Here is a 15,569-nt window from a genome sequence, read left to right as displayed (position 1 = left end):
GGTCTTCTAATAAACATAAATACGTTGGAGGAAAGATGTAATGGGCTGGTAAGAAGTATCAACATGTTACAGGAACAATGCAATGGACTTTTGAGTAGGAACAACATGTTGGATGCAAGGTGTGATGCATTGAAGGATGAAGGTTTCAAGTTGAAGATGTATTTATGTGCAAGCTGGTTTATGTTTGTGATTGTTATCTTTAGTATTTAGTCTATGTAAGGGATAGGGTTAGACAAATGTGGGGGTTTTTGTTGATCAAGTGATGCAGGGTAAAAATGGTATAATTTTGTTGTAAGTTGACTTCATCATGTTTGTAATGAATTCCAATGTTGTTACTGATATAAATGATATTCAAGTGTGAAAATGTGTATCAATTGTCAAATATAAGCACATAAATAGAACCAAACTGTAACAAAAGTACATTACCAAAATACGTGTCATAAATTGACCAAAATGCACATTTCATTAATCACCTGAGTAGAACCAAAAACCATTACCAAATTAAGCATACAAGTTTTTGTGCACCATATATAACCAAATCCTCAAACCATAACTAAAGTTTTCAAAAACAAACAGTTTTTAACAACAAGCAACTAAATTGTCATTGCACCACAACAAACAACCAAAATCACTTCTTGGATTGGTTCCCACCTTGCCCTTTACAGGTCCTAGAGTTGTGTCCCTTATTCTTGCATTTGCTACAAGTAACACTGATATGTTTCCTTGATAGCTTCTTCACTCCATCATTTGTTGTCCCTTGGGAATCTTCTCCTTGCATCACATTGACTCCATCACCTTGACTTCCTTTCTGCCTTTTGCTTAAGCTTTCACCCTCACTTTGTCTTCTTTTTTCTTAGGCCTTCCCACCTGAGTGCGATGTGGCGGAGGGATTAGCTTTGTTGGAAAATTACTTTTAGGCCACATGTGTCTCCCTTAATTGGTTCCACCTTAAATGAATAAGCTTTTTTCCATATCTCTAGCCAATACACCTTGTGTACCCACTTGTAAATGTCAAGCTCATCCTCAGGTTCTTTGCTCATTTCATTCAGAGTTGCAATTACATGCTTGCAAGGTATTCCCATTAATTCACACTTTCTGCAAGTGCGGGTTTGGTTCCTAACATCCACCACATGCTAATCTTGCAATGCTCCAGTGACTTGATACTTGTTTGCCCCATTCCACCTAGCAATATACTGTGAAGCGCCTTTTTTCCTTGAATCTAGTATGTCTGTTGCTGTAGGTGTTAGTGGACCTTTAGCCTTCTTCATTTCCTTCATGACATTGCATATCCTCTTCATTAGATACTCCCTAATGAACTCTAAACATGAAATTACAGGTTTGTCCCTTCCTTTCTCTATCTTCCCATTAAACACTTCACACATGTTTGAAATCAACACATCAAAAACAGGTCTTCCTGCACATTACAATAACATACAATTGATGCTGATAAATAACTGAAACACATAATCATTACCATATGCAAACATATACAATTACCTGAGAAATGACTCCTTGCCCAATGTACAGGAGGAATCTGCTTCAACCATTGACATGCCTCCTTATCATACTCACTATACTCCTTCATCAAATGCTCAAACTTAGGAATGGTGGTTGCTGATGCACACCTCCATAAATGGTCCATGTACTCAGTTTTCCCCCACTTCTTTCTCATATTGTCATGAATATGTCTAATACAATATCTATGCCTAGTATTGGGAAACAATTGATCAACTACAATTTGTAGTCCCTACATGACTCAACAGACAATAATAAGAATTAACTTCTTGGTAAAAAACACAATCTAAATGATAATTTGATGAACCGTAATTTACCTTTTGCCTGTCACTTATGAAAGTATAGTTTGAGTTGCTCCCAAGCTCCAAGTCATCCCCAAGGTTTTTTAAAAACCACTTCCAGCTAGCTGTGTTTTCAGACTCAACAATTGCATAGGCCAAGGGATAAATTCCATTGTCAAGGAATGGGCCTTTCATGAAGGCACCATCCAAACCTACTAAGTCTCTAAGGCATGCCTTGAAACCTTTTTTCAGTGGACCCAAGCATACATAAATCCTTCTAAACTGCCTTGTTGGGGATGCATGGTTGCCATTAGGACACACATCTATTTTGACCGTTGTGTCTGGGTTTGTAGCTTGAAGTTCAAGAGCATAGCCCCTCAACAATTCAAACTGTTTTGTGTAGTCCCCAGTTACATGCTTTCTTGCCATATCTTTTTCCCTAAACACCTTATCAATCGAAATACCCACCTGGTAGGTATTTTGAAAGTGATCTTGTATGGCTCTCAAAGGAATCTTCGAATCTGCCTCAACTTGATCTATGATTTTCTTGCAGATTAATGAAGCAGTACAAGCTCTGGGTTTTCTTGTTTGTAAGCATGTACGAGTTTCGTTTAAGGTCCTTATAAACCAATCAGATTTGGGGTTTGACCTAGATGCATGCATATACCAACCACATGTTTCTTTTTGTGTCTTTACTTCTTTGCCCTTGCTTTTTGAAGTGGTAGGTTGAGTCCCCACTTGACCTTTATTGATGACAGGTACAACTCCTCTGCACTGTGCCCTAAGCCTTTGATTGTCATTTTTTTAAAGAATAGATTCCTTCTTGTTTCTAGTGCATGCACATCAATTAACTCCTTTAATTTTTTTTTTTACTTTTAAACTTTTGTCCCACTGAGAATAACTGTATATGTACCGACCCAAGGCTGCACCTTTTTCTTTTCCCAAATTTTTTATAAGTGCTCTTCTTTCTCTGTCTTGGTCTGATCCTTCATCCAATGATTCGAACTACTCATTGTTGATCACTTCCATATCTTCAGGTTCATTACTATCATTAATACATGCTCCTTTAACATTACTTTCAACATTTAGACAGAAGTCTACTATGTCCACATTAACATCTTCTATATTGTTCTCCTCATCCATTATGTCATCCACTTTATCTTCATTTTCTGATTATTTCCCATCCTGATCATCACCTTCATCCTTTTCATACTCTTCATCACTCTCTTCAAATTCATCATCCCCTTCATACTCTTCAACATCCTCATCACTTCCAAGTAAAATTTCCATAAGGTTATCAAAATTCTCATTATACTATGCATCATCATTAACAGGTGGGGTGTTGTAGCATCCATCAATATGGTCATTATCCTGAACCCCAATCATCTCATCCCCTACATTAGCAATATTTGAAGTAAATGGCTTGTAGCATCCTTCAACAACAGTTGTAGCCCCCTGAACCTCCTTAACACCCTCATTAGTGTGTTCCTTCTCTTTTAAATCATCAATATCCTCTAAATTAAGCCTCTTGATACAAGAACCTTCCCTTCTTTTTGAATTCCTAACTCTACCCCTTCTATACTCTGGTGAGAATGCATCACTTTTACTCCCAAAAAGAATCAAAGACATGTACTCACCAATTGGCTCATCATTGACATGGTTCATATTTCTCAATGGAGATTCTACATGAACTTCAGTCTCATATTCAACCCCTTGATCATCATTTTCTTGTAATTCCTCAATGATAACTTTACCCTTTGCATTTGGAGACATGAAGTAAGTGAGTAGATTGGTCTTTCCATGTTCTGTGTACACCTCAATCAACTTGTTATTTAGAATAAATTTAAAAAGATTGATAACATCCTGATCATTCCCTAAAGCTCTAAGACCAACTTGAAAGTTACCATTGGGTATCCTGAAATGGTAGTATATCACTGGGGATTCATCAGTCAATTCAATCATCCGTGGGTCTGGTTAACCTAGGTCAAGCATTATGGCATCAAGTTCATGTACAGAAAACTCATCTATGTCCACATAATCAACATAACGCACTTCACCTCCAGTATACTTTATATCAAGTAACTTAGTCAACTTCCCACCATGATGAAGTTTAATACTAAACCATGTGAGTGCACCCGCTACAAGTCAAAATTATACATGATAACAAAGTCAAAATTTGGCGGATTTCAGTATAAATCAAGGGTAAAATGAAAAATAGGAATGATTAAGAAAACAGCGCAACGTACACCATTTCGACTTTAACGTATTACCTTGTCTCCTTTTGCTTCGATTAGGTTCTTTGGATAACGAAGGATGTTTTATTTTATTTTATTATTTTTTTTTGCAGGTTTAATGGAGCAGGAGGAAGAAGGAGGGATGTGAGGAGTTGGCGGGTGCTTGGGATTGTAAATGAGGGATAAATGGTAGAAGGAAGCGTTGACAATCGTACGCAAAAATGGTTCCTATAAGTAAAAAGACAGAAATACCCTCATGTGCAAGGCACATGTCGGAGTTAACGGATTCTTTTTAACGAGTGTTAAGTACATGGATCATTCTCATAAACAAACGAGTCCAAAAGGACCATAAAACCAAAAACTTGTGGTTTGGACCAAAACCCCAAAAAAATGCATACCATAGGAACCATTTTTGCAATTTTGTCTTTATCAAATTTGAAACTTTATTGAGGTGATTCTTTCATCCAAAAATCGATTCATCTATATAAAACTAGTTGATTAAGGTGATTCTTGTACCAATCATAAGGATTTAATTGCTTACCAGTCACGTTTAGAAATTTTAGAAATTTCATTGAATTATGACAACCGTTGGACCAATAAATTGCTAATTGTGAACGGATTGATTGCCACTTGTGTCCGATCGAAAGCTAAAAATGGGCAAGTTCTTTATACGTACGTTGGAAGCTCTTAAAAACAATTTATTTCCTTTATTGTGTATGTGCTTTAAAAGTTTTATGAAGTGAATGGGGTATCTTGCTTTTAAAGTAATGCTAGTATATGTTGACCTTTGCATGGATGGTTCCTTCGCACTATGCACTATGCACTATGTGCATGATGAGTGCTCCCTTTTTATAAAGCCAAATCTCTCGTTTTGAACCTATATATTTGGACCTGCTAGCCTTTAAGTACCATTTGCATGCAGGTAAAGGTTCCTTTTTTATATCGACATAAGGAGTAAACGCTCAATAAACTATACATATAATCATTTTTGGATAACAAACTAATTGTCTTAAAAATCACATTCATAGACATTGTCGGTAATAAGGATTTAAATATCCTTAAATATCATAGATAAATCAGAAAAAAGATAACCATATATATATATATATATATATATATATATATATATATATATATATATATATATATATATATATATATATATATATATATATATATATATATATATATATATATATATATATATATATATATATATATAGGAATGAGTTCTATGAAAAACAAATAATTAGGACAACATCTACCGGAACCAATAATCAAATGATATGTATCCATTTCTTTCTTCACAAGTAATGTATTGTGGAAGTTATTGTGGAAGTGATGTGTTGTCATGTTTTCATTGGTTCAAATATGTGTTGCCCTAATCATTCATTTTCCATATAACTCTTCCCTATATATATATATATATATATATATATATATATATATATATATATATATATATATATATATATATATATATATATATAATTGGACCCCTAAAAAAATTTAACCATATACAACTGGTCACTTTGACCTTCCTTTAATACCCCCTCCCCTTCTCATGTCCGGATTTTGGAGTTATAGAAAACCAAAAGTATCAAAGAGTATAAATGTTTGTTGATTTTTCAGATATATATATATTTTTATGTTTTATCACTTTGCATGATATAATTTTTTAAAATAGTCTGTCTCACAGTGAAAATCTTAGTCCTTAAACCCATGAAAGTAAAATCCTCTGTTATATCCACACATGGATGTTTCTTTCTTAACTATAAAAAAAACTTAAGCGCCGATTAGTTTAAGTGTGAACATTCCTTCCATCGGATCAATCAAAAAGTTAACAGATGCCTATTTCTTGATAGAAATCCCGATACGTTTAAACATTACAAAAAGAATGTCCTTAATCAGATCTTGTATATATGTTGATTTGTTTTTCATACTAATCTAAAGGTTCATGGTCTCTAAGATATTACTAATTATGAGATATAAAGCAATTTAAAAAATATATTATACGTTACTTGGTTAAGTTCTATTACACGGATTATACTCGAAGTTACTAAAATATCCATTGCTACCAATGACCAAAAGTATAGGTTGGTTACTTGCCTTTGTTACGAAGCAAGTTTATGAGATCTGCTAACATGCAAATGTTTTAAAAGCTACACAAGTTTCCCCACTTTCTCGGCTTTTTATCTCGTATTCATTAAGGAAGTATAGGTATCCTTTAGCAACTTTTTACTATTATGCACTATTGTAATTTCCAACTTGTTTTCTCTATGACAAGTCAAATCAAATGTTAGATGGATGCATCATTTTCTCATCAATATGGAACAACATGCAGGGTGAACTCGAAATTAAAAGTCATTACTAAAATCATATAAAAGGTGGGTCCGTGTTTTAAAATATCACTTTTTTGGTAATTTAAAATATAACTATGTAGACGTCTACGTCCTTTGATTATCGACTTGTATTACAAAATCTCTATCTGGTGGGAGATTACAATCCCGTCTTTAAATTTGTTTGGTTCAGTGCGGTCGAAGGTTCCTTCTAAGCTAATGTTTGAGGCTGTGTTTTTTTCGATGTGGTGGATTATATAGTTGTTTAGAAATTCTATGTTGTTTCACTCTAGTTCTTAAAAAAAAAAAGATATTTGTGATATATTAGTTACTCAAACATTCCTGTGGATTAGTAACGGATATAAAAATACAAATCTTAGTGCTTCATAAGCCAATATTAATTACTTGATTGTTTTATTGTTATAGTTAGTTCTTTGCTAACGTTCGTTTAACAAAATTGTTGTTAAAAAAAAAAAGATAACATATAACTAGGGTGAATATAGTATAATACCAATTTATTTATTCGTTGGTATAGAAAAATGTCTATTACTACCATACAAAAATACTTGATATCAACTTGTTTGTTAAGGAACAAGTTTTATCGGTAGAAATTGATAATGATTTATTACAATTTTTTTTTTCAAATTTTCAATTGTAATTGTTAAATATCAGTAACAACATTAGACAATTTTACCGTCTAGTAAAGAAAATTTTAAAAATAATTATTTTAGTTTAATAAAAAAAATTCTATTAATTTATTCAGGTTTTTAATTTAGTTTTGTAATAACTATTGCTAAATAACAAATACGGTGCTCTTAAAGTTGGAAACACTAACCATACAGTATATATAGGGTTAGGTTTATGTGAGACGGCCTAATTTTGTGAGACCGTGAGATGCATTTTTAATTTTTAATTTTTTTAATTTTTTATAGTTAATTCAAGTTCCGAAAATAATATTTAAAAAAAGAATTTTTTGATTTTTCCATTTATTTTGCATTTTTAAATTATTTTTAGAATATGTACAGTGTAATATTCTATTTAGAATATTTCACGTATTTTTCAAAAACTATACGATTTTTTTTATTTAAAAAAAGAATTTTTACATTTTTCTATTATTTTGCATTTTAAAATTATTTTTTAGAATATATCAGTGTAATATTATATTTAGAATATTTCACGTATTTTAAAAAAAAACGTGATTTTTAAAATTTTTTTTTTAATTTTTAAATTTTTTTTAGTTAATTCAAGTTCCGAAAATAATATTTAAAAAAAGAATTTTTGGATTTTTCCATTTATTTTGCATTTTAAAATTATTTTTAGATTTGGTCTCACGGTCTCACAAAATTAGAATGGTCTCAAATGAACCTGAACCTATATATATATATATATATATATATATATATATATATATATATATATATATATATATATATATATATATATATATATATATATATATATATATCCGGTAAGAAATTTTTTTTGGTAGGAAGGTAAGAAATTTTTTTTGTGCTTATTTTTTTTGGCGAACAAGATAAATGAATCATTAGATGAATCAATAATAACATGATTCACACAAAAAAAATCTCAAAAAAATATTTCGATGATTCATTTTTACGTTGATTTTGTTGATATTTACTAAAATTGTCATAAAAATGAATTTTTTTTTCTTGATTTACCTAAAAATGAATCATAAAAGTGTTTTTTCCGGATTTTTTTTCTTGTGAATCATCTTACTTTTGAATCATCTAATAATTCATTTCATTTTTTTCTTAAGAAAATATGTATATAAAAAATTTCTTACCTTCCTACCAAAAATTTTCTTCTTATTTGATCTTGACTCTCTCTCTCTCTCTCTCTCTCTCTCTCTCTATATATATATATATATATATATATATATATATATATATATATATATATATTGGTTGGTACGATAATACCGTTGTATTTAAACTTTTGTATCGTTATCATATTATTGTTTCTCAATTGTTATGGTACTAACAAATCAGAACCATTTTAGAATTTAATAGTTTTTTTTTGTTGTAGTTGTATAATCGGCTAATATTAATTACACAAATTATATTATAATTGAAATATATCGTGAAGTTATCAAAATTATATCACATAATGATAGACATTCTATAATTAAATAAATATGAAATGCTCATATACCCTTAGATCATAAGGCTGGTGGGTACACTCTCAACCAGACACTACGGTGGTTGATATGACATCGCAGTGTACGGTGCACACAACACCAACCCCTACATTTTTGTTGTGGTAAGGATACGTACGAAAGAAGGTTATAACGCACCTCTTTGTGTTGTGTGTGTGTGTTTGTGTTTTGATGTGTGAGGTAAGGTGTGGTATGACACCAACCAGTTTTGTGGGTGAGAGGTGAAATGATGTGACACTACAATAATGTAGTGAGTGTGGTGTGTGTGTGTGTATATATATATATATATATATATATATATATATATATATATATATATATATATATATATATATATATATATATATATAGACACACACACAGAGGTTATTGTCTTCTAATTAATTATTGTGTAGATGTAGAAATGATTGTGGACCAATCATATAGTTATATTAAGAAAGACATTTATCCATATTATTAAATTAGAAAAAAAAAACATAGAATAATACCATGTAATTAAAATAAGGGTAAAAATGTACATTTCCATTACTTTCAAATTAGAAAACACAAATTTAAAAAGGGAATTTTCGGATTTTAAAGGACTTTTGATTATATTAAATTTGAATTCTGATTTGTTTAATTAATTCAATTTTAATTATGTCAGAATGTTATTTTGTTAGAATGATGTTTTATGCTATTTTTTTGTCAGAATGTTACTCTTTTAGAATATTAATTAAGAATAATAAAATTATTGAACCTGAAATTAAATAATAACAACATTATTATACATTTATACACATCCGAACTTAAATACAAATTCATAAATATTCTTAAAAACTCATACATCTTAATATAATTGTACATATTCTAACAGAATGTAATCAAAATGAATAACACTTTTAATTTTGCAGCCAGTTCTTCAAATTTGTCGTCCATTCTTCAAGCATTGTTCCAATTCGATATTCCATTTGTCAAGCATCATATCAATTCTGCATTCCAATCAAACTTGAAGTTTTTGGGATGGATGGAGATTATAAAAGTGTACCAATAGTTAGCTCATCAAATATTATAATTACTAGACCTTTTAAGCCCATCACTATCAACACGAGGTTTGGTTTTAGGGCTGCTTCTTTGAAACCAAATCCCAAACTTAGTTTAAAATCGAAAAATACATTACCAAATGAAAAATAAAAAACTATAGTCCTTTGTACAAATATGAGGAGTTGTGAATTGCAACAAAAACCATAAGTAAAATTGAAGAAAATACACAAACCAATGAGTAAATGCAGAAAAATAAGAAGTTTTAGACATGATAGCTCATAAAAAATTCAATGCTTAGGTTGAATGGAAACTTAAACATTGGAATTCAAGATTTCTTTTTAACAGAATTGGAATTCGAGATTCCATTATGACAGAATTACCCTCATCATATTAGATACCAATGTGATTTTGCTACTGCTACTACTTGAAGACTATTCCTTTGGTGTTTGATATTCATGAGGAAGATGAGAGATAAAATTTTCACCAATGTCCTTTTCAAATATCAAACATGACATAGTAATTCTTTTATATATTATCTGAAACTATTCTATAATTCTATGTACCTAAAGTTAGATGACTTCACCATCTGATTTGCTGATGTATTGGTAAAATTCAGGTTAAGCTAGTGAATCATTTAATGAAGACTTCGCCATCTTGATATGTTGGATCTCAAAAAATCAAGAATATAGTATCAAAATGGTAAATAAAATTAGGGAAAATCAAACACTTACATATAATGTTAGAACAACTTCCATGACAAAGCTCCTGAATGCAGCTAAAATATTGCAAGATAGGCTCATAAGACCCTAATACAGAGAGAATAACGAGGACTAATCTCCCCTTGTTGCATATAAAATTTGTTTAATGAAAACAAATTGGTTATGGAGAAATGAATAAAGAAGACAAAAAAGAAAATCAAGGCATCTGTAACACTTGATCCATATATTATTTAATTTTCAATAATTTAGAGTTTTGGACTGGAACTCGACGAGTTGGGAATCTTCAACTCATCGTGTAGGATTTCTTATGGAATCCGGTTTAAGGACTCGACTCAACAAGTTGGGGAGCCCCAACTTGACAACTAGACGATAGACAGGAAAACCATAATTTTTAGGGTTTGCACCTTATTTAAAGGCCTTAAACCCCTTTGCTAGACTCCCTCATCACCCCCTTTGTCCAGATAAACCCTAGTCCGTGCTTTTCCTATCATTGTGAGTGTATGGGAGCTTAAAGAGTGCATTATTGGTGTTTGTTTGAAGGGACTTGAAGGAGGAAGTGGATAGATGAAGAAAGAGGTTGCAGATTCGGTGTCTTCACTATTGAGGCGTTCATATTGAGGTATAAAGTTGATACCTTGATCATTCATTTGCTAGATCTCTCCATTAGAGGGTTTTGTGTCATTTTACCTTATTCTTGAGTCATTCTTGGACTTGAGCATGGTTTGAAGCCATGACATCAGATCTGGACACCTCATGCCCTCTTTTGATGTAAAGTTGCCATTTTTATTAAATCATGGCCCTCCCTCATGCCCTAAATATCTTAATAAGCCATGTTGGAGTGTTTTAGCCCCTTAATGCCATGAATGGATGTAAATTTAGAAAATTTACATGATTACACCACCCTAGAACCTTAGATCTGCTGTACGAAACATTGAAGCAAAGAGCTAGAGGCTTAATGGGTCAAGACCCTCTTCAAAGGAGTTAGGGTTTGGGTCTACATCTTATTAGACGACCTCTGGGGGGTAAAGTTGGAAACTTTAACCTCCTAGATGTCTCTATGGTTAGAGATATGAAGTTTGGAGCCTTTGGGTTCAAGAAAAAGGGCTTAACACATTAAGTGGGTTGACAGACCAGAGAACTCGGCGAGTTCATAGGGGAACTCAACGAGTTGGCTCGAGGTTTTCCTGATCTTCTGGACACTGTTCAAGCTCGACGAGTTGATAAGATAACTCGGCCAGTTGACTAGGGTTTTTACTGATTCTCTAAGAATTGAAAGAACTCGGCGAGTCAGCAAGTGTACTAGACGAGTTGGGTCAACACGGACTGTTGACCTTGACTTTGACTTTGACTGTGTTTGACCAAGTTTGACTTTAAGGGTATCTTTAGTATTTCGAGATTTTGACAAAGTTGGTTACACGATGATTATAGGAACTTGAGTTCAGAGCTGTGAGTCAGGATTTGATCGTATCGGTTTAGCATTTCTATGAGGTGAGTCTTTTCACCATACCAATGGTTTGAAGGCACCAAGGTCGGCCCATTATGTGTTATGTGGTATGCTAGTTGATTATGCGGTATGTGGTATGCTAGTTGTCTTTGTGATACTTGCATGGAAGGCCCCGGGGGAAACCGTGACATTTGGATATAAGACCATGTGCGGGAGCCCATGGAATTCCAGGTAAAGACCATGGGGCAAACCTTAACATTTGGATATCAGACCATGTGGGAGAGCCCATGGCATTCCAGGTAAAGACCATGGGGGGAGCCCGTGGCACATATGTGTAAGACCCTGGGGGGAGCCCACGACATCCATATATATATATATATATATATATATATATATATATATATATATATATATATATATATATATATATATATATATATATATATATATATATATATATATATATTTATATGCATGGCTTATAGGATTGATATTGATTATATTATTATGTAGATTATGTGGGGTATGCTCTGGGGAATTCACTAAGCGTTAGCTTACAGTTTGTTGATTGTTTCAGTTACTTCAGGATCTAAGGGCAAGGGCCCGACGTGATGGGGCGATATGCACTCTCTGGCATTTTGTTTGGGGACACTTTGATTTATGAATAATTTATCTAATTTTACGACTTTTGAAAACAATTTTTAATGGGAATTTATAATTTGTGGAAATGATATCGTTATTTAAAAATGAAATTTTTTATTGAAAATGTGGGCTGTTACAAGTTGATATCAAAGCCTTGATTTGAGGGATTTGGGCACACGTTCATGTGTGTCAGAGCTCAAGCTAAGGAAATGGTAAATTTTTTTTCAAAAATAAAAGTTAAAAACTTTTAAACGAATTTCTCGTAAGAAAAAGGGAGAGTGCAATGCGTGTAATCGGCCGAGATCAACTAAGTATTTTTCCCCAAGATGTTAGCCATGCTATGTTGATATTCGGAATGTGATAATCATATGCATCTTGCTATGTGTATGCTTTCAAAATTGTATACGATTAGGGTCTTATAGCCTCAGAATAATTGATTTGGCCTTATTTCCTATTCCTTGTATGGTTGTGGTCTTATGGTAAAGTCTATTATTCGAAAGTCTATTTCATCATATTTTGTGTATAATTTGCATACATAGGGCAACCTATTATGATTGGTTTGATTCCTGGTTCGATGGGACTGAGAAAATCTTCCTGTTATGATTGGTTTGAGTCCTGGTGTGATGGGATTGAGAAAATCTTAGTATAGCCTAGGATTTGAGCTATGCAGTAGTTTATGGGATATGTTTTGTTTTGGGATGAATTAGAGTTATCGGGTAGAGCCTTAGGGAAGGTACATGTAGGTGTGTAAGGTAGTATTGGGCCCGTACTACTGAAAGCACAGAACTTGTACCCGAACTAATGTTAGATCTCGAAACTCTAAGGAGAACTGGTGTGGAAGGATCCCCTATTTGAATATATTGATCATTGTCTTCTGGTGTTTCAGTGCAGTATGGTGATGACGCGTCATGGAGTAGGGGGATCAGGATCAAGAGTAGGATCAGGATCAGGATAGGGGCCAGGCTACGCTAATGAGCCCATTAACGAGAGGTTGCACGAGCTTATTGTAGTCGAGGTTACGAGGGGCATTCTTGACGCTGCCCCAGTGATTTTTGGGACAGTCAAGGAGGGGATGATGGAGATCATGGAGGAGCGGCTCAGGTATTTCCAAGCCGAGATTCCTGCAGGCCAGGTTAGGGCTCGAACTCCCTCGTCCTGGGAGTTCAAGGCGCACGGAGCACCTGAGTTATTTGAGGTCTGGGATCCCATAGCTATCCGACGTTGGGTAGGCGGCATGGAGAACGCCTAGCGCACAAGCTCTTTCCCCGAGGCGGAAAAGGTGGGGTTTGCTTCGTGTATGTTGAGGGATCGAGCTAGTGATTGGTGGGAGGAGGTGACCCATCAAGCGGGATCAACTGGAGTGATGGAGATGACATGAAAGGAGTCTGTTAGGTGTTTTGAGTTAAAGTTTGCACCATCCCTCGAGGTGCAATGAATTGTGAGGGAGTTCCAGGAGCTACAACAGACCACCGAGACTGTGGTAGAGAACACCGCCAAGTTGCGGGAATGATCACTATTGATCCTACAGTATGATACGGATGAGGATATGAGGAGGACGAGGTATCATTCCATGTTGAAGGATGATATCCATGAGTTTTTGAGTGTTTCAGGGTGCAAAATCATGAATGAGATGGTGGAGAAGGCCTGGGAGCGGGAGATGGAGTTGGAGTTCCGCACCAAGCTGAAGCCAAAATAGGCTTAGACAGCAGTAGGTCAGGCTAAAAATCCTAAGACGTCTAATTCTTCTAGTAGGGGCCAGCAGGGCCATGGCTAGTGTGCCAAGTTCGATAAGCCGCACAATGGGGCTTGTCGAGTAGCGGGCTTAGGAGGTTACACATATGGACAACCAGGGCACCTGAGCAGCGATTGCCCCAAGAAGGGCTTGATTTTTTTTCCAATGCAACCAGACCAACCATAAAAAGGCTGATTATTTGAGGTTGTAGGGAGGAGGAGGAGCAGTGGCGGCACCTACGCCCGCCACAATGAGGATCACTGATGGCCGCCTTACCAAGGTGGATGCTCCTGCGGTTAGGAGCCGCGTATTTCAGCTGACCATGGAGGAGGCTCGAGCTGCACCAGACGTCTTGGATGGTATGCAATCTATTTTTCCTATTTGATATTATCTGTTATGCTTATATGTATATATATGTGCACTTGTATAGGGACCGTTCTTGTGAGCGGTATGTCAGCTCGTGTTCTTTTCGATTCGGGAGCTACCCGATTATTCGTATCTCTTACGCTTTGCAAGAAGTTCCCTGATGCTTCTGGGACTTTGGATTCCCCTCTAGAGGTTGAGATTGCTGATGACCACACCGTGAGTGTTGTGAGGGTATATCAGGGTTGTGTCTTGAATGTGTTTGGGGCGAGGTTCCGGGTTGATTTGGTTCCGATACCATTACGAAGGTTGAAGGTGATCATTGGGATAGACTAGTTAGGGGCCAACTTGGCCATGATATATTGCGAGTGCCAGCTGGTGAGAGTTCGAACCCCAAGTGGGGGAGAACTGGTTATTCATGGAGAAAGGGCCTCGCAGGGGCCAACTATCACAACAAGGAATTTTGATGCTTTGTAAACACTTAACAAGGATAACATTGCGATTAAAACCTGAAAGCATGTATTATGTTTATTCAATGACAACAAAATTTCCATCAAACACTCTGAACAAACATTCAAATAGTCAACAAAAGGTTGGAAACCCTAGAAATCTCGTTTTAAGTCCATTATGGTCTAGGATTTCCTTATTGGGCCTAATGGACCAATAAGCTTCCAATTTGACTATTTTGGGCCTAGAACCTTTAAATGGGCTCTATTTAGACCCACTTTCATAAAATTTAACATTTTGGGCCATAATGGGCCTAAAATGAAATAAATTACCCTAATGGGCCTTAACTAAACTAATAAGCTTTATTGAACCGTAAAACTCACTCTTTTAAAAATTATTAGGTCGTAAGATATCTTAAAAGCCTAATGGCCTAAAAAATAATAAATTGGGCCTATGATTTTGAACTAGGGAAACTAATGGCCCAAACTACTCAACTCCTTTCTTCTAGCCCAATTCTCGGCCCATACCCATAATATTAATAAAAAAAGAAAGAAAGAAGTGAATTATTGAGGGTTAGACACCTAATCTTTACATTTTGGGTATCCATGCACCATCAATTCATCTATTTATCTCTCCCCTCTTGTCTCTTACTCTCAG

General features: G+C 34.4%; 2 protein-coding genes across 2 annotated transcripts; one reads left to right on the top strand and one right to left on the bottom strand.

Annotated features, from left to right (window-relative positions):
* Positions 1 to 1,133: 1,133 nt before the first annotated feature.
* Positions 1,134 to 2,939, bottom strand: LOC145045259 (uncharacterized). The gene is made up of 4 exons (XM_078993598.1): positions 2,806 to 2,939; positions 1,833 to 2,583; positions 1,498 to 1,747; positions 1,134 to 1,414 (listed from the first exon to the last, which is right to left on the bottom strand). Exons 1-4 carry the CDS (start codon positions 2,937 to 2,939, stop codon positions 1,134 to 1,136), a joined length of 1,416 nt encoding a protein of 471 aa, XP_078849724.1.
* Positions 2,940 to 14,352: 11,413 nt separating this feature from the next.
* Positions 14,353 to 14,801, top strand: LOC145045258 (uncharacterized). The gene is made up of 2 exons (XM_078993597.1): positions 14,353 to 14,461; positions 14,533 to 14,801. The coding sequence occupies exons 1-2, from the start codon at positions 14,353 to 14,355 to the stop codon at positions 14,799 to 14,801; spliced, it is 378 nt and encodes a 125-aa protein (XP_078849723.1).
* Positions 14,802 to 15,569: the final 768 nt, after the last annotated feature.

Source organism: Lactuca saligna, chromosome 5 (genome assembly GCF_052625555.1).
Source record: "Lactuca saligna cultivar CGN05327 chromosome 5, ASM5262555v1, whole genome shotgun sequence".
Taxonomy (NCBI): Eukaryota; Viridiplantae; Streptophyta; class Magnoliopsida; order Asterales; family Asteraceae; genus Lactuca; species Lactuca saligna.
The sequence above is the reverse complement of the archived record's forward strand: the minus strand, read 5'-3'. Positions and strand labels throughout refer to the sequence as shown.